Source organism: Petaurus breviceps, unplaced genomic scaffold (assembly GCF_028583685.1).
Source record: "Petaurus breviceps papuanus isolate PSGF00001 unplaced genomic scaffold, PetGlider_PUasm1.0 90692, whole genome shotgun sequence".
Taxonomy (NCBI): domain Eukaryota; kingdom Metazoa; phylum Chordata; class Mammalia; order Diprotodontia; family Petauridae; genus Petaurus; species Petaurus breviceps.
Genome location: NW_027187313.1, coordinates 7815649 through 7839628, shown reverse-complemented (window position 1 = coordinate 7839628; position 23980 = coordinate 7815649). Strand labels below are relative to the sequence as shown.

General features: G+C 36.8%; 1 protein-coding gene across 1 annotated transcript in view; it reads left to right on the top strand.

The window, feature by feature from the left end:
- Positions 1 to 23980, top strand: part of KLHL20 (kelch like family member 20) — a 71777-nt gene that overhangs the window by 3377 nt on the left and 44420 nt on the right. The window contains exon 3 of the mRNA XM_069065557.1: positions 19992 to 20565. Coding sequence (XP_068921658.1) covers positions 19992 to 20565 — 574 coding nt within the window. The remainder of the gene's footprint in view (positions 1 to 19991; positions 20566 to 23980) is intronic.

The window sequence follows — 23980 nt, the reverse complement described above, 5'->3', positions numbered from 1 at the left end:
CAGGCCTTGAAGTCAGGAGGACCTGAGTGTTCTATTCCAGCCTCAGACACTTGACACTTACTGGCTATGTGACTCTGGGCAAGTCACTTAACCCCAATTGCCTCACCAAAAAAAAAAAAAAAACCTAGTACAATTTCCACCCTTCTTTTCTCTCAAATAACATTGGAATCCTTATTGAAACTCAGTCAACATCAACAGTAGTAAATGGTCATAGTAATCTTTTTTTTTCTTTTGATGAATCGAAAGACCCCAGCTTTTGGGACAAGAACTCAGTGTTTGACAAAAACTGCTGGGAAAATAGAAAATCGCATGACAGAAACTAGGTTTAGAGTATAGTATAGACCAGCATCTTAGAGCAAGATAAGATCAAAGTGGGTATGTGACTTAAACATAAAGGGTAATACCATAAGCAAATTAGGAGAGCAAGGAATAGTTTACCTGTCAGATCTATGGAAAAGGGAAGAATTTATGACCAAATGAGATAGAAAGCATTATTAGATAGATGTAAAAAAACAGTTTTGATTATATTAAAAAAGGTTTGCATAAACAAAACCAGTACAACCAGGAATAGAAGGAAAGCAGAAAGCTGGGAAATAATTTTTACAAGAAGTATCTCTGACAAAGGCCTCATTTCTCAAATATATAGAGAACTGAGTCAAATTTGTAAGAGTACAAGTCATTCCCCAGTTGATGAATGGCCAAAGGATAGAAACATGCAATTTTCAGATGTTGAAATTAAACCTATAAAGGTGGCTAGATGGTACAGTGAATAGAGCACCCGCCCTGGAGTAAGGAGGACCTGAGTTCAAATCCAGCCTCAGGAACTTAACATTTAACGAGCCTTGTGACCTTGGGCAAGTCACTTAACCCCAATTGCCCTGCCTTCCCCCCTCCAAAAAGCAAAAAAAAAAGAAAAATCAAACCCATCAATAGTAATATGAAAAAATGCTCTAAATCAGTACTTATTAGAGAATTGCAAATTAAAGCAACTCTGAGATATCACCTCACACCTATCAGATCGGCTAATATGACAGAAAAGGAAAATAATAAATGTTGGAGATGATGTGGGAAAATTCATTCACTAAGGTGCATTATTAGTAAAGTTGTGAACTGATTCCAGAGGGAAATTTGGAACTATGCCTGAAGGACTATAAAACTGCATACCCTTTGACCCAGAAATACCATTATTAGGTCTGTATCCTAGAGAGATAAAAAAGGGAGGAATGGACCTATTTGTACAAAAATATAAATTGAGAGGATGCCCATCAATTGGGGAATGGCTGAACAAGTTGTGGTATATGACTATAATGGAATATTATTGTGCTATAAGAAATGACAGGCAGGCTGATTTCAGAAAAACGTGGAAAGACTTATATGAATTGATGCAAAGTGAAATGAGCAGAACGGGAGAACATTGTATACAGTAACAGCAATTTTGTGCGGTAATCAACTGTGAATAAGTTATCCTCAGCAATACAGTGATCCAAGACAATTCCAAAGGACCCATGATGGGAAATGCTATCAACCTCCTGAGAAAGAATTGATGGAGTCTGAATGTAGATCAAAGCATACTATTGTTCATTTTCTGTATGGTTTTTTCCTTTGGGTCTGTGTCTTCTTTCACAACATGACTAATATGGTTAGAAGGAAAGAAACTGAGTCAAAACAGTCATTATTTTTCATATAGCAGAAACCTAAAGCAAATCTTTATTTCTAAATTATCTTCTTATTTGATATTTCATATAACTGTTCTAGACATTTGTTAACTTCAAATCATAAATTGTATAGTTCTGTCAAACTATTTTAAGAGAAGAAACATTTTGTAGTTTGGTTTTGATTTATGCCTGGTTCCAGGAATGAAAACCAGGATGCATTGGCTGTTTCCATCTCTAGTGTTCATTCATTGGGCAACCTTAAGTTACTCACCATCTCTGCCTCAGTCTATCCCTACTAGTTCAGCTCACTGGGGCGTTAGGATTTATTGAATCCTTTTGAAATCTATTGATGAAAAGGTGCTATAGATGTGACAAGTGCTGTTATCTTACTTTTATCTTATCCTATAATAGAGATGATGTTTGTGACATCAGAGTACATGGAGAAATAAACAACACAATTATAAAATGCTTCATCACTTCAGCTTTTAACTCAATTGCTACTCATTCTTAGCTGCCAGAAATTTCATATCTTACATAATTCATAAAAGAGGGTTTATTATTTATTTCACATAAAAGGAGGTACACATTGTGGGGTTTATTAATCATTTCTGAATGAAATATGTCCTCATTAACCTCTCATTTCAGCTTCTCATTATTTTTACTGTGTTGAATATCAGAGTCATCAGCCAATTATCAACAATAATGAAGAGAATTTTAGGGCAGATGACGATTAATAGCTCTTTCCTTGTCACTACCACTTAGTCAGAGACACTCTTGTCTTCTGCTCTCTCCATTTTTGCTTTGACCATTAATTTGCATCTTGGTGTCATTTATAAAAGGTACTAGACTTTCTCTGTATTTAGGATTAGATTCTTGGTTAACTAAATCATAACCAGAGAGAGTTTTTACTGCTCATTCTCAATGACAGTGCAGTAAAATAAGATACTACAGTTAAGAGTTCAACAGTAAGATATTGTAGAAAGAGTATAGGGTTGGAGTGAGAGCCCTGAGTTCAAATACTAGCTTTGCTACTTACTATTTGTGTTACCTTAGACAAGTTACTTCTTGAGGCCTCAGTTTTCTCATCTATAAAATAAAGGAGTTACAATAATTGGTAAGGTCCCTTCCAAGTTTAAAAACAATCCTTGAGGGGCAGCTAGGTGGTGCAGTGAATAGAGCACTGGCCCTGGAGTCAGGAGGACCTGAGTTCAAATCCAGCCTCAGACACTTAAGACAAAAACTAGCCGTGTGACCTTGGGCAAGTCATTTAACCCCAGATGCCCTCCAAAAAGCAAAAAAAAAAAATCCTTGACTCCCTGATGCATCAGTTGAACATTAGACTATCCTCTATTCTGTAATCCTTTATTCCTTTGTCCGTATTTTGGTCTTGCCTTACCAGAATCCAACCTTGAATTATTCCCACCACTCACATGCTGCTGGACAGAACTGGAAGAAAACGTGAAACTGCTGACTGGGGCCACTACATATTTATGCTGAGTAATCTCAACTGTCCCTTCACTGCAGTAATACAGCCCTACTACTCCTTAATTGATTCCTTATCCCATCCTCTCCAGTAGCTATTCCAGACCTTTTCTTCTCTCCTCAAGCCTCCCTTGCCACTCCTTCTCCCTACTCTTTTGCCTTATCACCAAAAAAAAAAAAAATAGAAGGCATTTGCCAAGACCAAGCTATTCACTAAGAGCTCCCTCTTTTCCCTTCCTTCTTTTCCTATATCCGTGTGACATCACCTTCCATTGTTTCCTCTTCTAGTCTCTGATGATTTGATGACCTTCCTGTGTACCAGACCAACCAAACTGCATGTACCCCTGATACTATACCCTCTTGTAAAGCCAAGCATGAGCAATTCTCCAGAGGACTGCTACTGTGAATAGCTCTAAGCTTCTAATCACATAGCATAGTGAACTCTCTCTTTATTCAGCAATAAACTAAGGTAAAACATTCACAAAAACCAAAGTACAGTATTCACAATGATATAACATTACAACTCATCACTAAAGTGGCCACAGTTTTCACTTAAAGTGGCCACATAGATTTAAACAAAAGATAGCATTCAGTAAGTCCTTAACTCAGTCATCATTAAGGGCCAATCCTCCTTAAGTGACGCAAAGTACAAAGGTCAAAGTTTTCCCACCCCTAGCTCACATAGTCTTAATCTCTCAGTCAAAAAAATCTTCTTTCTTCTTGATTGGAGATTAGTTTCCAGTCATCCTTAAGGGGTACAAAGTACAAAGTTCTCCCACCCCTAGATCATAGTAAATCAGCACTAAGTACCCAAGGAGAGGTCTTTTCATCTTGGCTGAAGACAGGCTCCTGAATTCCATGTTTCTTCTTCCATGGGTCCAGCTCCCTGGATTCACAGGCAGGCAGCTCTCAGCTCCTGGTCCAGTTCTTCCTTCAGTTCCCATTCCATATTGGAGCTCACAGTGTCCAGTCCACCTCAAGTCCTTTGCTGTTTCTGTTTCTGGGAAGACAGAGCTTAACAGAGCCAAAACAACATTCATGCACATTGCTGGCACCATCATCAATTCACTATCTGCCTGTGAAATCAACACAGACCCACAAACAGGGTCTGAAAACTCAACCCAAATCGTCAGTATAGTCCCAGAACCTCTGAAACCCTCTTCCAGGACTTCTGTAACTGTAAACAGACAATCCTCTTTCAGGACTTCCAGTAAGGTCCCAGGGCTTCTGTACAAAAATCACAAACACAACAGAACAGAGTGCCTGGCCTCCACAACTGTCCCCCTTCTCAATTCTGCTCTGTCCCAGCAGTGCTCCTTCTTATATATGATCGTTCTTCTTCTTTTTCTGCCCCTTCCTGTTGCATCAGCAAGTTCCTCCCACCTTCAAATCACAAGCAGCTCAAACAAGGTGCTAAATACTTAAGTAGCTGAAACAAGATGCTAAGTACTTCTTTGCTTGCCATTATACTTCTCTAGCAGATTGTCCCAACCAGTTTTTTAATCTTTCAGTCTGTCACAATCTATTGGCTGCTTCCCTTTTACAAACATGTTCAAGCCTTCCCCTTAATTCTCTTCATTCTGACTTCTGACCTTATCATTCAGCTGAAACTGCTCCCTTCAAAGTTACTGACAATTTTCTAACTGTTCAATCTAATTGCCTTTTCACAATCCTCATTTTTTTCTGCTGTATTTGACACTGTTGAGCACCCTCTCCTTCCAGTTACTCTTTTTCTCCTTTGCTTTTTATGGTACTGAACTCTCTTGATTCCCCTCCTGTCTGTCTTCCTGATCCTTCTCAGTTGCATACTTCATCTATCATATCCCTAAATGGAGTGTCCCCCAAGACACTGTCCTTAACCCTTTTCCCTTTACTCTCTGTCTGCTCTCACTTGGTGATATTATCAACTCCTCCAGGTTCAGTGATCATCTCCATGCAGATGACTCCCAAATCTCTGTATCCAGCTCTACTCTCTCCTAAATTCTGTTAGCTTCCTGTTGAATATTTCAAACTGGATATCTCATAGTCATCATATCCAAAATAGAATTCATTATCTTTTTCCCCCAGACACTTGTTACTAATTGAATTCCCCATTACTGAAGAGCACTACTGTCCTGGACACCCAAGTTCACAATCTCAGAGCCATCTTCTACTCCTAATTTTTATTTCATATATCCAATCAGTTGCTAGTCTCCATAACACCATATATATATGAAACCTTACAAATATTCATTGAGAATTTTGTTTTTTTGACGTTTGAATGACTTGGAAAAATTAACCTTTTATGAATTCTCTGTACAAAATTACCTGTAAGTAAAAGAAACTAATTGTATAGAACTGAATTTTCACCCAGTTTGATTTTTTTTTAACCTATTTCAGTGATTGAACCCAAGATAAGGACTTAGCACCAACTGTCAAATTTGACAGTTGTGGTAGAATAGAAGGATAGAGTGCTGTATTTGAAATCAGAGGACCTGGGTTCAAATCTAGGCTAGTACTTAGGGGCAAAATCATTTCAACTCTCTCAAACTCAATTTCCTCACTTGTTAAATAAGGGTATTGTATTAAGTCTCTTCTAGCTCTAAGATCCTAGAAGATCCTAGCCTAAGATCCAGTGCCTAACTATAGCTCATTTCCCACATAGCAATTTTCAATATAAATTATAGTACTGATTCCATATCCAGTGCATCTTAACTTGCTTTGCAGGATTTTCAAGTCCATTTTCCCTTTGTTACTTAAGTTACAGTTCTGTATGTTTCAGTGAATGTGTTTCTGCATTTGATCATTTATGGTTGCATTTCGAATCCTTACTTTCATTTTGCTTCTGTGTTCCCATTAGTTTCTAAATCTGTTAATTTTTTAAAGAGTTCTAGGAAACTATAAGTGAGCCCCTAGGAAAACTGTATGTTATCTTGCTGTAGGTTATTTGATATAAATGAGGCGACTTTTAAAATCTAATTTACTCATTTTAAGTCACTGTTTTTCCTTTAAAACATTAAGCTAAACATAGAAATAACCCTAAATTCTTTGCATTATTGCAATGGTGAGTCAGTATCTAAGGCCAATTTAAGTGTATCGTCAACGTTGGGATTTTTTCTCTGAAATATAAAAAAAGTTGCCATGTTTACAGTGCAAAAGTTGAATAGAATATATTTGATCTACTAATAAGGTTATATATTAATGCATATATATATACATACATCATAGAGAAATGTCTATGGAAAATGAAATTTTACCTTACTGATTTTATAATATATTTTCAGTATTATTTTATTAGAAAATTACTTTATTTTGAAATTACTTTTAAACAATTTTCCACGTACTAAAGTGTTATTACATTTTGGAGCAGAATAGTTCAGGTGTAGTAGAAAGAACCTTTGGGCTAAATTGACTTTCATTATATGATTGATGAGAAAACAGAATTTTGTGAATAAAGTTTATATACATAACCTTCACATTTATTCCGTAAAATGAGGTGTTTCTATGCTTTGGGAAGGCAATATTTGAGGAGGATGAGGGAAGGGAGTATGTTGTTCACTACCAAAAAAATGTCATTTCACATTGTGAGCTCCTTAAGGGCAAGAAATTTCATTTTTGTCTTTGTATCCCTGGCATCTAACACCGTGTCTGCCACTTTGTAAATGCTCATTGAGGTTTATAGCTATTCTTTCTATCTAGATTAGAGAAAGAGTTTTTTGAGAGTTGAAAAGGATTTTTTTCCCATGCGTGGTACATAACAAGTACTTAAATGAGTTGAAGGAATGAATGCTATGGCAGAAATTTGGGGTATCAGTCCTTTTGAAAAGAGAACAGCAGTATTGTCTTGCCAACATTTTGTTAATTTAAGGCTCTCCCTTGCTCACTCACTTCCTGTCAAAAAAAAAAAAGAATTTTTGACCTGATCTCTTTTATTTGGTGGCCAAGTAGAAGGAAAGACAAGCAATATCAGCAAGTACAATATAAGGAGGAGTTGGGGGGAAATTGTAGGATATATCATAGTTCCGATTACCCCAACTTCCCACAATTTCTTCTCTGACCCCTAGTTTAACAAACACTAGTCCACATTATTCCCTCAGCACTAAAAATACTTTGTGACAGTGGAAAAAACACTGGATTTAACATCAGAATATCTTATCTTGCTTTCTGACTGCTGTGTCCCTTAAATATCCTGAGCCTTGTTTTCTTCGTGTGTAAAATTGGTATAATAGACTTATTTTACCTGTCACAGTATTATAAGGATCAGATAAGATAATATATGGGGAAATTGCTTTGTAAACTAAAGCAATATACAATTCATATACTTTAATTTTTCTTGCTATGGTGAGGGGATTTTTTGGTCTTAAAAAAAAAAACTTCAGGGGCAGCTAGGTGGTGCAGTGAATAGAGCACCGGCCCTGGAATCACTAGGACCTGAGTTCAAATCAGACAGACACTTCACACACTAGCTGTGTGACTTTGGGCAAATCACTTAACCACAATTGCCTTGCCTTCCCCTCTCCAATAAAAAACAAAAAAAACTTCATACTTTGTAGAGACCCTAAGGAGATGTTTTGGCCAATTATATCAAGTGATTACTTAAAAGCTGCCTTAATTTTTATAATAATATATTTTTGTGTATCTTTCAGACCAAGCCTAGAAGTATTAACAAGTTAGTAATATTTGATTAATTCAGAGAGCTGTTGTAGTTTATTTGAATGAGGGCCACATTACTTCATGTTAATAGTAGGCTAACATATTGTACTGGCAGCTAAGTGGTACCAGGGTGCCAGAGCTGGAGTCAGGAAGACTCATCTTCCTGAGTTCAGATCTGATTTCAGACACTTATTAGATTTTTGACCCTGGGCTAGTCACTTAACCTTGTTTGCCTCAGTTTCTTCATCTGTAAAATGACTTGGAGAGGGGCGGCCAGGTAGCACAGCGAGTAAGAGCACCGGCTCCAGTGTTGAAAAGACCTGGAGATCGAATCCCGGGCTCAGACACTTAGCACCCAACCAGAAACACCTGGCTGTGTAACCTTGAGCAAGTTACTTAACCCCAATTGCTTAGGGGCAGCCAGGTGGCTCAGCGAGTAAGAGCACCGGCTCCAGTGTCGGGATGACCTGGATCAAATCCCGGGCTCAGACACTCAGCACCACACCCAGAAATAACTGGCCATGTAACCTTGAGCAAGTTACTTAACCCCGATTGCTTTAAAAAATAAATTTAAAAATGACTTGGAGAAGGAAATGGGAAACCACTCTAGTATCTTTGACAAGAAAACCTCAAATGGGGTTGCAAAGAGTGAGACAAAACTGAACAACAAAAGTTTTGTGACTTAGAAACAAAATATAGCTTTATTAATTCAAGATATAGAAATAGACTCCCATCATTTAATTTACTGCCCCCATGGAATTTCAGAGGAAATTCAGATGACATCTTCATCAAACCCCTCATTTTCTAGATGAGGAAATTGAGCTCAGCAAAATAAGTGATTTTTCCAAGGTTATATCTGATTAGTAGAACCAGGACTAGAACTCATGTCTTCCAGTTTGTAGTCTGGAGTTTTTCCTTTTCTATCATACTACCTAGCCAGTTTTGTTTTGTGTGGTATTATGTTGTTATCTCAGCTCCAAAATACCAGTCCTAAAGTTAGAGTAGCATGAGCTGCCCCTTTTCTGCTATTATCCTAAATTCTACTAGTTCAAAAATATTTATAGTGTTAGTAGCGACCTTTCAGCTTATATAAAGTACTTCGTTTATGTATACTGTCAGTCCTTCACTTTCATGGGAGTAGCTTTCCTAGAAAATGACAAAAGTAAAAAATGCAAATGTTGATACATTGAACCAATGGGAAATAGGGGGTTAAGTTTCTGCAACCACCAAAACTATAGTTATCTCTTCCACATCACAACTTTCTCCATCATGGTTTCAGTATATCACAACTTGGCATAAGAAATTAAATGGGAATTTGGGGGGAGTTTTTCAGAAGGACAGACTACACAGAACAAATTTAGAAACTCAGAAATGGATGAAATAAATGTATGGTATTTTTACTTAACATTGACCTACATATATCCTGTGACCAAATACTTAACCTAAATTTTACACTCCATAAAATAAAAAATTCAGACTTCTTCTCTGGTATGAAGGGACAGCCAAAATAATTCTATGTGGATTTTCCAATCGTGGGAGCACCACACTCCTAATCCCTGCGATATGGAAAGCATGGTTGTATAGTGATTGCTGAAAATACACTTTTCTGTATACAGTTCTTTATAACAAAACATTAATTCTGATAACATGCAATTTTCCTAGCACAGTAACCATGAAATAACCCATGAAATGCAGGAGAGAGGAGAAACAATACTAGATTGTATGGGGAGGGGTAGCAATGTCAGAAGAAATCTCAAGGTAAAAATGGGAAAAGGGAAATCTGCCATCTCTAACCTCCTTTCCAGCTCTATGATGAGTTCTGGGCCCATCCAAACTCAGAACTCCCACCAGGGGTGGCTCAACTTGGCCTGGCCCAATGGCTTAGGCATTGAGGGATGCCAGTACTTGCTCAGCTGCATGGGTACCAGCGGGGACCACCATCTCATTTACTTACAAATTTACTTGCTTTTTCCATTTTTTTTTTCAGTTTCCTCATCTGTGCTTGAGAAGTTATTGGAGCATATTCACACACACTTTTATGAATAATTTCCCCCTTTTTGCAGATATAAACTTGTTTCATTGTGCCTGTCATTTTTTTCTCTACTGCATATAGCTGAGAATGTGTATAGTTGACACCTCAAAAGTGAAAATGAGGTTATTAATAAAATCATGCAAATACTTGAAATCTCGAAAGTTAAGGGCAAACGTTGAACATTGACTAATCCTCTCATCAGCCAAACCCTCAACAATTGTATGGTTAATACCTTTGAATTGCACCATTTACCAAAGCTTATTTACACGTTTCAGATTTTCTTAGAGGAGGTACAAAAGGTAATCTAAAGGAAATAAGAGTCAGAGCAAGGAAACAGCCCTTTGCTATTACATGATTTACATACATGAAATAGCAAGAAGGGATTTTAATAGAATCACAAAATGTTGGAGCTAAAATATACCTTAGAAATTATCTAAATCCAGTCTTCTTTTTAAGATGAGAAAACTGAAATCCAGGAAAGTAAATGCTTTGCCCAAAGTCACAAACTAGTTGAAGACTAGTATACAGGTCTTTTGAATCTGAAGTCCAATGTTTATTTTATGATACCACACTGTTTATCCTAGTCTAAAATCTATTCCAGAAAATGAGATGCTGCTAGAAAGTTGGTTTATTTTAAATACTTAAAAAGTTTGGGTTTTTGAGGGGAGTTTTTTGCATTTTGGAGGGGGGAGGATAGAGCAATTGAGGTTAAGTAACTTGCCCATGGTCACATGGCTAGTAAGTGTTAAGTGTCTGAGACCAGATTTGAACTCAGGTCCTCCTGACTCCAGGGCTGGTGCTCTATTCACTGCACCACCACCTAGCCGCCCCAAAAAGTGGTTTTCATTAACAAGACTAAATATTCCATTTATAAGTTTATTTTTACTGTTAGTCTTTATTTCATAATGAATTAATAAACTTCAGGTTATCACAAAATCTGAAACTTTGGGATCAGAAGTTCAACACATGCTAAGTACCTACTCAAAGCAAATATTTTACTGTATTTTAAATGGCTCTGCTTTTATTGCCTGTTTGGTGCCAATAAAATTTTTACTTTGTTTCCTTTTTAACCTGTTTCAGTTCATTTATCAATTTTTACCAATTTCAGACAGAAACTGTACTCTGCTAAACAAATAGCATCCTTAACTATGTAGAATATAAAACTGAGCAGGAGAATGATATTATCTAAACAATTTTTTAGAGAGATTAATCTAAGTACAATGTGTGGGATGGATTGAAGACAGAATTGACAGGAAGAAGGCACCCAATAGAATCTCAGAGTTGGAAGGGAGCTCAGAGACTCATCAAATTCACCCAAACCTTAACTAGAATATACTTTATATCATATCTGACAAGTGATCATCTAGGGTTGCTTAAAACCTCCAGTCACTAACTCTTCAATTACTCCTTTTCCCTTTTGGATAGTGCTAATAGTTAAGAGGTTTTACCTAACGATGTATAAATATGCTTTTTTGTGACTTCTGTTCATTGGGCCCAGTTATGTCCTCTAGGACCTGTTAACAATAATAGCAGTATTAACAACTAGCATTTATATAGGTTTAAGGTTGGCAAAGTACTTAACAAATATCTCATTTTATTCTTACAACAACCCTGGAAGGTAGATGCTTTATTAACCCCCTTTTGTAGAAGAGGAAATTAAAGCAGATTAAGTGACTTGACCGGGGTCAAACTAAAAAGAAGCTGAGGCCAGATTTGAACTCAGGTCTTTCTGACTCCAGGCCCAGCTATTGCACCATTTAGCTACCAATAAAAGTTCATATTTACATAGTACTTAATATTGATAGTTTTGAGTGTTTTCATCATAAAATACTATCAATAGTATTGAGTGTTTTCCTCATAAAATAAGCTCTGATGCTGTATGAGAAAGGTAGAACAAGTATTATTATCTCCATTTGACCATCAGTTTCCATGAAGAAACTGATTCCCAGAGAAGCTGAGTAAATTGCTTGTGGTAATAGAGCTAATAACTGTCTTAGGCAGAATTGGAGTCTACTGACTACAAGTCCAGCATTCTCTATGCTGCCTAAAAAAAAATAATAAAGTTAGCATTTGCATAGTACTTCAAAGCTTTCAAGATATTTTTCCTATATTAACTCATTTGGTCATTTAACTTGCCTATTAAGCAGAACAAGTATGATTCCCTTTCCATGTGTTAAGGCTTCACATACTTGAACACAGGTATGTCCACTATGTCTACACATCCTCAGTTCCTTCTAATAATCCAGATAGTACATAAACATAAAAAGCTGTCACCATCATGGTTGCCCTTTTCTGAATGTTCTCCAACTTAACTGATGTCTTTCCTAAAATGCGGCCCTCAGAACTGAACATAATACTCTAGATGTTTCTGACCAGGGCACAGTACAGCAAGATTTTCACCTCGTTCCCAGAAGCTGTTCTTTTCTTAAGGTAGTCTAAGATTATTTTTGCTCTTCTTGACTGCCATATCCTACTGTTGACTTATCATTGCCTTCATTGGAGTTCTTAAGTCTTTCAGAATTGTTTTTCTTTATGGTGTTGTTATCCTTGGATAAGTTGTTTCCCTAGTTTTACTCACCTCACTATGTACCAGTTCATAGAAGTCTTCCTAGGTTTTCTCTCAAACTGTCCATGTCATCATTTCTTCAATAATATTCTATTAAATTCATGTACCATAATTTGTTTAGACATTGCCTAATAAATGGGTACTCCTTAGTTTCCAGTTTTGTGATTGAGAAACTCATTGGCATTTTCTAGAACAATGCATTCAAGCATTGAAATATCCCATATTTGATAGAAAGTATGAAAACATTTTAAGACCTGCACACAGTATTTGTGGAGCTATCAAAAATTACCCTGAGCACAGGTATCAGACACCAACGTGGCAGAAGTATCTTGAGAAAGCAATTGAAGATCTACAGAAAGGTTTATAGGATTACTGTAATAGCTTATACATGAAGTATAAAATTTTGACACTATATTGCCCATTTAAAGGTAACAAAAAAGAAACCTATAGAACAGAATCCAGTGGACAAAAGTATACATGAAATTCTGGATTTTCTTAATCATCAAGTAGAAGCAAAAGTATAAGGTGATAGATAACAAGGAGTCACAGCAGCACAGAGAGCAAAGTAGTAAAATTCAGTATCAATCAGAAACTACTTGAGAAGTGAAGATATCACAAAATACTTCTAAAGAAGGTTGTGGAAAATTTCTGTTCATTTGTATGATTGCAGAAAGTCCTACTCAATGAAAATGCAAGTTTTATCAAATTAGAAATAATATGCACACCCCCAAAAAACGAATGACTGCAACAGTTGCATAAAGGGAGGTGATAAAAACTAGTTTCTCTACAAAACTGGAAAACAGAGTCAGATAAGATCCTTAATTATTGGTGCAAGTGCTTCACAATGGTAAGTGAATTACTAGCAAATCATTTAACCAGCTTCCTCTCAGATGAAAATTTTTTTAAGTAAATTTTTTATTGATATCTTTCGTTTTTACATCAATACATTTCTTTAAATGACACCAGAGACCCACCTAATATTATAAGGAATATTTTTTAAAGAAGAAAAAGAGGAATAGAAGCAAAAACAATCAATGTATTGAAAGCCTAACACAAAAATTTCTACCAGCATCCATAGTTCTTCCCTTTGTTCCCTGTTCTGTTATTTATTTAATTATTTGTTTTGGATTTATTTTAAAGGCCAGCTCTCTCTGTACTTCTACTGAAAAGCACATTAAATAGTTTCTTCATCTCATAGTGTCTTTGTCCAATGATATCAAAATGGTGTTTGAATTTGATGACAAAATGTCACTTGGACTTGTAAATGTCTTAATGTGCTCTAAGGAAATACAGAGGTAGAAGGCTTTGAATTTCAATCGAGAGTCCAAACTGAACCATTGGACAAAAGTGGTATCTATAAATGCCTTGGTCACCTTGAGGTAAGACCTATCAAATATGAAGCTATAAAAGAAAAATCTGTAATTGATTATTAAGATACTGGCATCCCAAAATCAAAGATTCATGAGAAGTAGGATTTATTTAAAGCAGTTAATATTGAAGCAATACTAGTTTTAATGTATACTTTTAGAACTATAAAATGGACCATAACAGATTTGGAAAGTACCACTAGACTAGACCTGTGGTTTCCTTAGTAGAAGGAACTCTCAGGTAAGGAAACTCAGCACCAACGCAAAATAGCACTTTTTCTACAACTTCTAGTCTTGGAAAATTTTCCTAGAGCACCAAGAGGTTAATTATTATACTGTTTCATTGTAACAAAAAAATCTATATGATAGTGATGAAACACAGACTCTCTTACTAAATGTCTAAGGCAGCCAAAGAAAAAATTAACAACCTAAGAAATACTTCTGGAATCAATAATAAAAGTTTATAACAAGTACATGCCATCAAATTTGTCAGATGTGACTAAAAGTTATTTACCTCTAGTCAAAGCGTATAAAACAGGTGAGTGCCAAAAGTGAAATCAGAAGTCCCTCCATGGGCTTCATGAATTCAGCCAATAATAGCATGTTGACAGGAAGTGTCAAATGTCACGATTTCAAACATTTGCCCTTTGCTAAGTACTGTGCTAAGCATTGGGACTGCAAACAAAGGCAAGTGGATGCCAAATTTTCTATAAGTTTAGCCATGAAAAGTAGGAGAGCTGTATAGGATGATAACCTGAGGAGGATGTATGGAGTAAAGGTGTGGGAATTGAATGAAGCATATTGACTTCATCTTGTGACTCAGTTATGGATCTAACTCAGTTCCCTTTTTATGGATCTAATTCAATTTCTGTGTTGTGAGAAAACTTTATTCATTTATGAGAATGGGGAGAAAACTATTGCATTGTTTGAACCTATCCCTGCTTGTGACTGGGAAACTGGACCATCTCTACCTGCTGGTTAAAGATCCTGAACTGAGGACCTCAGGGGTGGGGAACCTGTGACCTCAAGGCCAGAGGTTTCCCACCTGGACTAGTTTATGCTACCCAGAAACCCAGTCAGATCTAAAGATTGATGGAAGGAATTTTCTCACATTTATACATCTCAAGCTACCCGTATGTCTTATCTGAAAACTGGCAATATACTGTTCAGTTACTGTTTCCATCTTCCTTTGATTGAATACAGATACTTAGGGGGAGGTGGGATACCTCATATTTTTGATTTCAGGGAATTGCACCTGTTCAGTCTCTGCTTTCCCCTCCCAACTTGGAAAGTTCCTAATCTTTCCTCCAATTAAAAATCAGATTACCTGATCTTGTACCCTGGTTTATGCACTATTAATTATTTTATTTTAATAAATAAAAATCTGTCTCCTCCTCTGTTCAGAGTCAAGTGCCAAGCTAAGGAAGCCTGATTCCAGTTTGTCATGCAATTGATATGCATTACTTAATAAATCGATATTCTTGGAAGTTCAAAGCTTTGTTTTCTCAGTCATTTCAGATTTCACCCATCATAAAAGTTTATTAAGGTTGGGGGGCATGTGTTTGTAGGCAGTAAAGGAAAATTGAAGAATAGATACAGGGGACAAGCATTCAGAAAGAGTCAGAAAAGAATGGTCATGGGTACAGACAGAGGAATTGGTCTTGTTGAAAAAAAAAGGGAAGGAAGTGCCTGGAGGAAAGAAGAGATGAATATTATCAGCATTTTAAGGAATAGAATAGAGAAAGCTTACTTTGAATGACCTCCATTCCTCAGCAAAGTATGTGGCAAAGTCCTTTGTTAAGAATTGGAGAGAGGGCTGCAAGAATAGGAGGTTTAGAACATACACTGTTGGAATGTGCTAAAGAGTCAGGGAAGACTAAACGGATGACTGTGTAGCAGTGAGGGGCCCAGTTTGGATTAGATTTCATAAATGTGTAATAGACCTGGTATGTATAGGTATGTGATTTTTCATTAACTACTGTTTAGCAGCTTGAATGGAATCCAAGGAAGTAGATGGAGTGGGGTACAGTAGGGAAAACGGGTATGGATAACCCAGAGTTGGGCTTTTGCAGGATATGAGCGTGGGACAAGGGGCCACAGGATTCAGGAATACCAAGATAGTTTGTAGTTGTATTCATTTACTATAAGATAAGAACTGAAGAGGACGAAAAGTCCAGAGCTGGAATGATGACTTAGAAGAACACTGAAAGGAGGAAGGATTATAGACACACACATAAAAATACGTACTTTATGGTACTAAAGCTTTTACATTTTAAAATTATATGTAAATTAAAATTAGCATGAAAACTTTATTTCAAACATTTCCGTTTCTGTTAGCATGGAACATGTTAAAGCTGCTTTTCTTCACTTTCAAGTTATAGAGTATAAGGAAGACTAACTGTAGCACCAATAGCAATGTGATTAAAAGCTTACTTGCTTGTTTATATGGGTGAGTAAAATTATTCTTTAACAGCTTTTTCAACCATTACATTTCCAAGTATAAGCAATTATTCCTGCCAGGTCACAAGAATTATATGCAGTTTAAACCTGCTTAACTTTAAATACAGAAATATATCTGTTTAGAATGACTAAAAAGGACCCAATTTGGACATTTCTAACATTAAAATCACTCTAAGGTAGAAGCAAGAAACCTCCATATGCCCTAGTTTCTTGCTTAGAGATTTAGATCTGTGATATTTTCAATTGCTGCACCTAATGTTTTTTTCATGGTTTTTCTTTAACTTTCATCCCGTGTGAAGCTTATTCACACTTTTCTATGTAATCTACATGAAAATTGTACCAAGTGGGCTTGTTGCCTCCCTCTTGAGGCAATGTGATCTAGTGGAAATCATGTTGGACTTGTAGCCAAGATGCCCCCCAAGTTCAAATATTAGTTCAAACTTTTAGTAGCCTTGTACCTATATGGGTAGGTCAGTTAACCTCTCTAAGACTCAGTTGTGTTGTTGTTGTTGCTGTTGTTGTTATAAAATAGGGATAATAGGAGCAATGCATAGAGCACTGGCCCTGGAGTCAGGAGGACCTGAGTTCAAATCCAGCCTCAGACATTTAACACTTACTAGCACTTAACCCCAATTGCCCTGCTTTCCCCCCTCCAAAAAAAAAAAGTGAAATAGGGATAATACATTAATAATGATGGATATTTGCATAATGCTTTAAGGTCATTTGAGCTTTGTGATATCCCATTGAAGCAAGTTCAATAGATAATATCCCCATTTTGCAGATGAGGCAATCTCAAAGTCTCAAAGAGGTTAAATGACTTGCCCAAGGTCATAGTTCAAGTGACAAGGTTCAAATTAGAATTCCTAATTCTAAGTCCTACTCTCTACCATACATTATTCCTTTTCCTGCCTGTCTCACGGATTACTTGTAAGACATTTTCGTTTTGCATTATATTTAGTATGTGCGTTTATTATCTCTCCATTTCCTCCCCCATGAACAATAAAAAATAAACCCTCATACCAAATAAATAGTTCAGCCAAAAGATTCTCACATTGGCTATGTCCAAAAATAACTCATTTTGCATTTTAAGAGTTTGTAAACTTGAAGTACTATATAATTGAATTATTCTTATCATCATCATTGTTGTTCTTTAATATCTCAAGGTACCAGTGTAGCACGTGGGCTGCCCTTCAGTTGTGATTCATTTTTTCTTCATGACTAACCCATCTCTCCTTCCAACCATGAATAAAATTACAAGATAAGAGATTTTAAGCTGAAGGGACCTTAGGGGTCGTCTAACCCAACCTTCCTTGTTTTACATATAGGGAAACTGAGACCCAGAAAGTTACCTCAGGTCATACACTTAGTAAGTGCTTACCACAGTGCCTGTCACCTAATATTTGTTGACTAAAGTGTCAGAACTGGAATTTGAACCAGGTCGTTTTAACTCCAAATTCATAATTTGTTCTCTGGTACCACACTGCCTTCTATGACCTTAATAATGTCCTTTATGCCACTTCTTGTGCATACATCATTATTGGTAATATACTTGGAGCCATTATGCATCTTTCTGTTGTTCTTTGGACCTCTTGCAGTTTTAATTCTTCTTAGGTTATGGTCTTCCCATGATTTGAAGCCATATATCTTCATTGAGAAAGCATGGACTTTTTGACATCAAACATTGAAAATACTGGCCAATTTCCTATATACTATCCAGTTAATCACTTAACTGTGGGCCCACCTAATTGTCTCTATAAAATATAAATGTTCTGTATATCTAGTGACAAACTTAGTGGTCTACTTGTCCAACTATTTGTCAAAATCCACTTTGTTTTTCTGCGTAGGTGGCTAAATTAATCTCTTCTAAATTTTTATGAATTTCCCTGAAGAGACTTTGTAGTATTCAGGGACTTGATGCAATGAATATAGTACCATCTGCAAACAGGAACATTTAGACGTAGGAATCCTTCCCCATTTGAACTCTGTGCAGGATTATTCTTCATAAAATTGATGAACATCTTAAGTAAACATAGAGACTTTTATGCTTTGGTGTAAATTCTCAGTGGTTCATTAAATGGAGTTGTCTCCTCAGTCACATCTGTCACAGAAAGCTATGTAATTTTAACATGTTTGTGAGACATAATTTGAGGAGAACCTTTAAAAACTGCTTTTTGTTCTACTGAATTGAATGTTTTTTAAAAACTACCAGTGTTAGAGGGCATGCATATTTATTCTTTATGCCTCTCAGGCTGTTTGATGAAAATGCTTTGCTATGAAAAAATCATTTTTTTCAGTTCAAGCATTCTTTAAGTGTTATGACCAAGTCCCTGCCTTTAGAGAAGTGATGAGAGGGAGGGAGAAGAACAAATAAGCATTTGTTAGGTATGTACTGTGTGCCAGGCACTACTACTAAAGCTAAGTGCTTTAAAAATACCTCATTTGAACTTACTAGTCTTCTTTTGGGATCTTCAATAAGTCTAGAAAAGGGGAAGCTCTACTGATACAGTGGTTCTAGAGTCAACAGACCTACCTGTGTGACCTTGAACAAATCATTTAACTTCCCTGGACCTCAGTTTCCTCTTCTATAAAATGAGGGTTGAGCTAGATGGACACTGAGGTTCTCTGAATCTACAATCCTATGATTCTGAAGCTAAAATGTGTCACATAAAGGTTCTTTAATTCTCAAAAGCCATAGTACCAATCCTTGAGAAAAAATATTTCTAGAGCAATAACGAGCAGTTTATGAGTCTGCAATAGCCCAATGGAAATAATTCTTTTAAAACATTCACTTAGCTTTATTCTAATTCTGTTCTCACCAAACAACGTGCAGAATATTTTATAATTGAACTATCTGAGGGAGTTACTACTACCCTCCCTTCCACCCCATCAAAGAATTGTTATCAGTTATCTCAATGTAATGTCGTTGAGGATAAATACATGTTCCATAGGGAAATGTCTTTAAGACCTGAACAGAAACCTCATCTTTTAACCTTGTCAGTTTGTCCAGGCTATGTTAGGCCTTCTTACTATTTTCTTGCCAGACATTTTTCCCATTATAAATTAAGAAATTGATCTTCTGATTTGTAACTTAGTCTCTTGATTTTATTACATAGCAATTAATGCTTGTCCTTCAGATGTTGTTGTACCAGTCCTCATTTTTATATTGAAGAAATGTTTCTTTTTATTATGCCATATCTCACTTGAAGAGCTTCTGCCTCTGATCTGGCCATATTTTGTTGGCAGTATTCTGCAGATCTTAAACTATGCCATAGAGAAATTTCAGATATCTGAATAATCTATTGAGTTTTTAGAAAAGGATTGAATAACAGTGTTTTGGATGAGGCAGATCATAGAGTAAAGTCCACAAGCCAGTACTCTATAGAGAAAAATAATCATTTACCACATTTCTTTTATAAAGTGATACGAATGGACTACAATTGCTTAATGGATCTTCCTCCTACCCCAAACCCTCAGGACTTATGGTTTGGCCTACCTCTTTGATCAAAATATTTTGACAGAATTATTTCTTTATCTTATTTCTTATTTTAAGGCATCGGATAAGAAAAATTTTGTGCTCTGTTCAAAACTAATAGTTGTGAATACTAAGCAGGACTCCCCAGATTTCTCAGAATATTTTTAAACTCAAGAATTCTCAGAAAAAAATGCTTCTCTGAATATATTTCTGACCAGTCTTTTTTGTCCCAGCACAATACTACCTCAGAGTTATCTATCCTTTCAAGCAAAGATGAATCAGTAATATATCTATTCTTATGTCTTTTTCCACATCATTCCTTTAGGTGTACCAGCACTCGACCAGGAGAAACTGGAATGGATGTAACAAGCCGCTGTACCCTTGGAGACCCCAACAAGCTTCCAGAAGGGGTTCCCCAGCCTGCTCGCATGCCCTATATCTCCGACAAGCATCCCCGGCAAACCCTAGAAGTAATCAACCTTTTGCGGAAGCACCGGGAACTGTGTGATGTCGTACTAGTTGTGGGTGCTAAGAAGATTTATGCCCATCGAGTCATTTTGTCAGCCTGTAGTCCCTATTTTCGAGCCATGTTTACAGGAGAACTAGCAGAGAGCCGTCAGACTGAGGTAGTGATCAGAGACATTGATGAAAGGGCCATGGAGCTGCTGATTGACTTTGCATACACCTCCCAGATCACAGTGGAAGAGGGCAATGTTCAGACCCTTCTACCAGCTGCTTGCCTCCTTCAGCTGGCAGAAATTCAGGAAGCCTGCTGTGAATTCTTAAAGAGACAGCTAGACCCATCCAACTGCCTAGGCATTAGAGCTTTTGCAGACACTCATTCATGCCGTGAGCTTTTGAGGATTGCAGACAAGTTCACCCAGCATAACTTTCAAGAGGTGAGTTGTTTCACAAAAGTTAGAAATTCCAAAACTATATCATGGGATCATGTTTGCAAACCTTAAAGTGTCATCAGTGGCCTAACCACAGTGTCAGTTATTATAACTACTGCTACCCTTTAGTCTTTATTGCCCTACCAGTGTTATTTGGAAAAAACTATTCGTGTATCTGCCAAGATCTTGTTTCTAAAATTTAGTAAATGAAATAGGGGATAAAGTAAATTACATGAATAGTTTTGATTTTGAGAGGCTACATGATGTCGTGGATAGAGATCTCACCTTTTGATCAGGGAGACTACCTGCTTTTACCACACATTGTCTGTGTGACTGTGGGGATTAAAAATGTCCAGCTACAATAAAAGAGACTGAGACAGAGTTCTGAGCCAATGGCACTTTATTAAAGGGTCCATGGTCCCCTCTGATGAAGTGGGCTTCAGATCTACCTCACTATCTAAGATGCCCACTTCTTCCAGTACCTTGTTTTTACAGGATATAGGATTTGATACCCATTTATGCAAAAGAGGCTTGGCATAATACAGAATCTCATTGCTTGATAGACCTTGCCTCTTGAAGTCCAAAAATGACGGATTAGCAGGGAGGGGGGAGTAACAGGTTAGGTGAAGGATGGGGCATCTTCACTAAGTGGTCATAAGATGGTCACTTATGTTGGACAAGAGAGAGTTCCATAGATACAAAAATAAGTTGGAGGACTTTCCATGTAATTGAGTTACCTCCACCACACTACACTTGGTCACCATGACAAGGGAAAACAAGGGTGGAGAGCCTCTAGTTAGCTTCCTATAATTAAGCAAATGAGCTTACAATCTGTAGTCCACAGCTCTAAGGCCTAATATATAGAATTTATAATCACTACCCCTGATAGCATCATATCAAATTGATTAATACTAATTGGAATAAAGTAGGTGTCCAAATGAATTATTTTTCACATGAGCCTAGGTAGTCATAAGACTTTGGGCCCTGAACAACTCACTAGAACTTTAAGTTTTTATATGTAAATTGCAGAGCAGCTGTCAGTCTTTCTTGGTAAAGGGAATTTTCTTAACAGAAGTTCACAGTACCAATGAAATCATAAATCTGTTTGTTTTTTTAAACTTTATTTTAGGTCTCATGTTTGTTATTAATAAGTAACAAATCACATTTCCCAAGAGGGGGCAAGGGTACTCTAATTTCCCAGTATTTGGCTATTTGACAATGGTGGATTGGTAGGTGTGGACTGCCACTCATAGAGAAATTTCTTAAATTTCTTAGATCTTAAAGAGTGGAGGCATTTCAATGGGGGTACCACAGCCTAAGATCTAGTACTCAGTCTTGCAGGTTCTGAAACTTTATTAGTTCACCCACATGTGATCAGGCTGTAGAGAATAGTCACATCCAGTTTCACAGGAGATTGACTTATAAACTAGAGTTAGTATAATAATTTACAAAGCAAGATTACCTGACTAGATAAGGGATACTGATCATTTCCATAGACTCATAGATTGTACAGATGAGGAAACACACCCAGAGAGTTTAAGTGACTTTCCCAAACACAGTGCTCCTTCTGTTCCATGATACTACCTCTTATATACATTGTGGAAATTTCCTAAGGAGACTGATTTATAAATTACAAAGTGACATAATCAGTAAGCATTTAGTAAGTGCCTTTGTGCCAAGCTATTGTGTTAATTGCTGAAGAAAAGAAAAAAAAGCAAAAGATAGTTCCTGCTCTAAAGGAGCTCACAGTGAAAAAAATATAGTGAACAAAGAAAGAGCCAGAGGAAGGAAGGAAGGAAGTTGGATATTTCATAACAAATTAATGTAAGCTAATGTTTTATTTTTCTTCTCTCTAGGGTTTATTTCTGCTTGGGTTACCAGTACAAGATGTTATAGTTAAACCACTGTCTGTCTCCCTTGGTCAGTGCTCGAAAAACACAGAACAATTCTTACAAACCATCTTAACTTTTCAAGTTTAACAAACATTTACAAATTGTATCCTGTGAAGTTATAATTTCCAAAATTATGTAACAATACTTTTCATAGTGTCCCATAAATGAGATGAGGTAGCCCCCTTGATCATGTAATATCAATTAGGAATTGGAAGGGACCTCAGAGATCATCTAAAACAGAATTCATTATATTGCCCCCCAACTCACCCCTCATCCTGACCTCTATTTCTGTTCATGGCACCACCATCCTTATAGGCACCCAGGTTTATATACATGTAATCATCTTTGAATCTTCCTCAACTCCCATATTCAATCAGTTGCCAAGTCTTATTGCTGGTACCTCCACAGCCTCTTTTGTGCAACTTCCCTTTTCTCTATGTAGATAGATAGCATCTCTGCCCTAAATCAGGTCCTCATCACCTTTTATGGACTACTTCAATAGGCTTCTGATTGGTTTCTCTGCCTCTGGCTGCTCCCCTCCACGCTCTTCCACATAACTGTGCTAGTTATAGAACACAGAATTGACCATATCTTCTCTCACCAAGGCTCCTATATCTCCATTCCCTGTTGCATTCAGCGTCCTCTCTACATTTGACTTTCACTGACTTTTCTAGTCACATTTCATGTTACTTCTCTTCTCACATTCTCCATCAAATCAAACTGGTCTGCTTACTATCCCACATATATGACATTGCATCTCTTCTGTGTGCCTTTGTGCAAGTGAGCTGTCTTGTCAGGGATATTCTCTCTACGTACCTCCACTTAATAGAATCCCTAACTTCTCTCAGATCACAACTCAGGTGCTACTTCCTTACACAGGACCTTTCTTGATTCCCCCATTATTATCACTTTCTCCTTCTTAAAATTACTTTATTATATACATTTTGCTTATACTGCATACATGTATTTCCCACCCTTAGTAGAATATTAGTAAGGGCAAGGACTGTTAACTTTTTGTTTCTGTGTTCCCAAAGCCTAGTACAGCCCTTTACACCTAAAAGGTGTTCCATGTTTGTTGAATTGGTGATCATGCTGCTGTCTCCAAATTTGCATGGCTTATACAGCATGAACCTGATTCATGTTTAAGGCTGAGAATTCCCAAACTTGTCCCCCAATTTTGGAGATAATCAGTTTAGAAATCAAAAGCTCCTTTTCTGTTCATTTTGTTTGTGTCTTAAAATACTTTTTGTTGATGTTTTCTGTTTCTTACAGAATCATAATGTCCCATGTATTCTTCCCCCTTTTCCTCCTTGTTAGAACCATCCCATGTGACAAATACTATTATGGGAAGGGGGGAGGTGTCATCATAATCAGTTGATATATTGAGAATGTGTAACACCTATGTACCTCCTACCTTCATGAAGGTTGGGGGCATTTTTTCATCTCTCTTCATTCAAGTCCCATTTGATCATTATAATTTTGTTACATTTACTTTTGTTTTTTTTGGTGTGTTTTTTTTTTCCCCATTC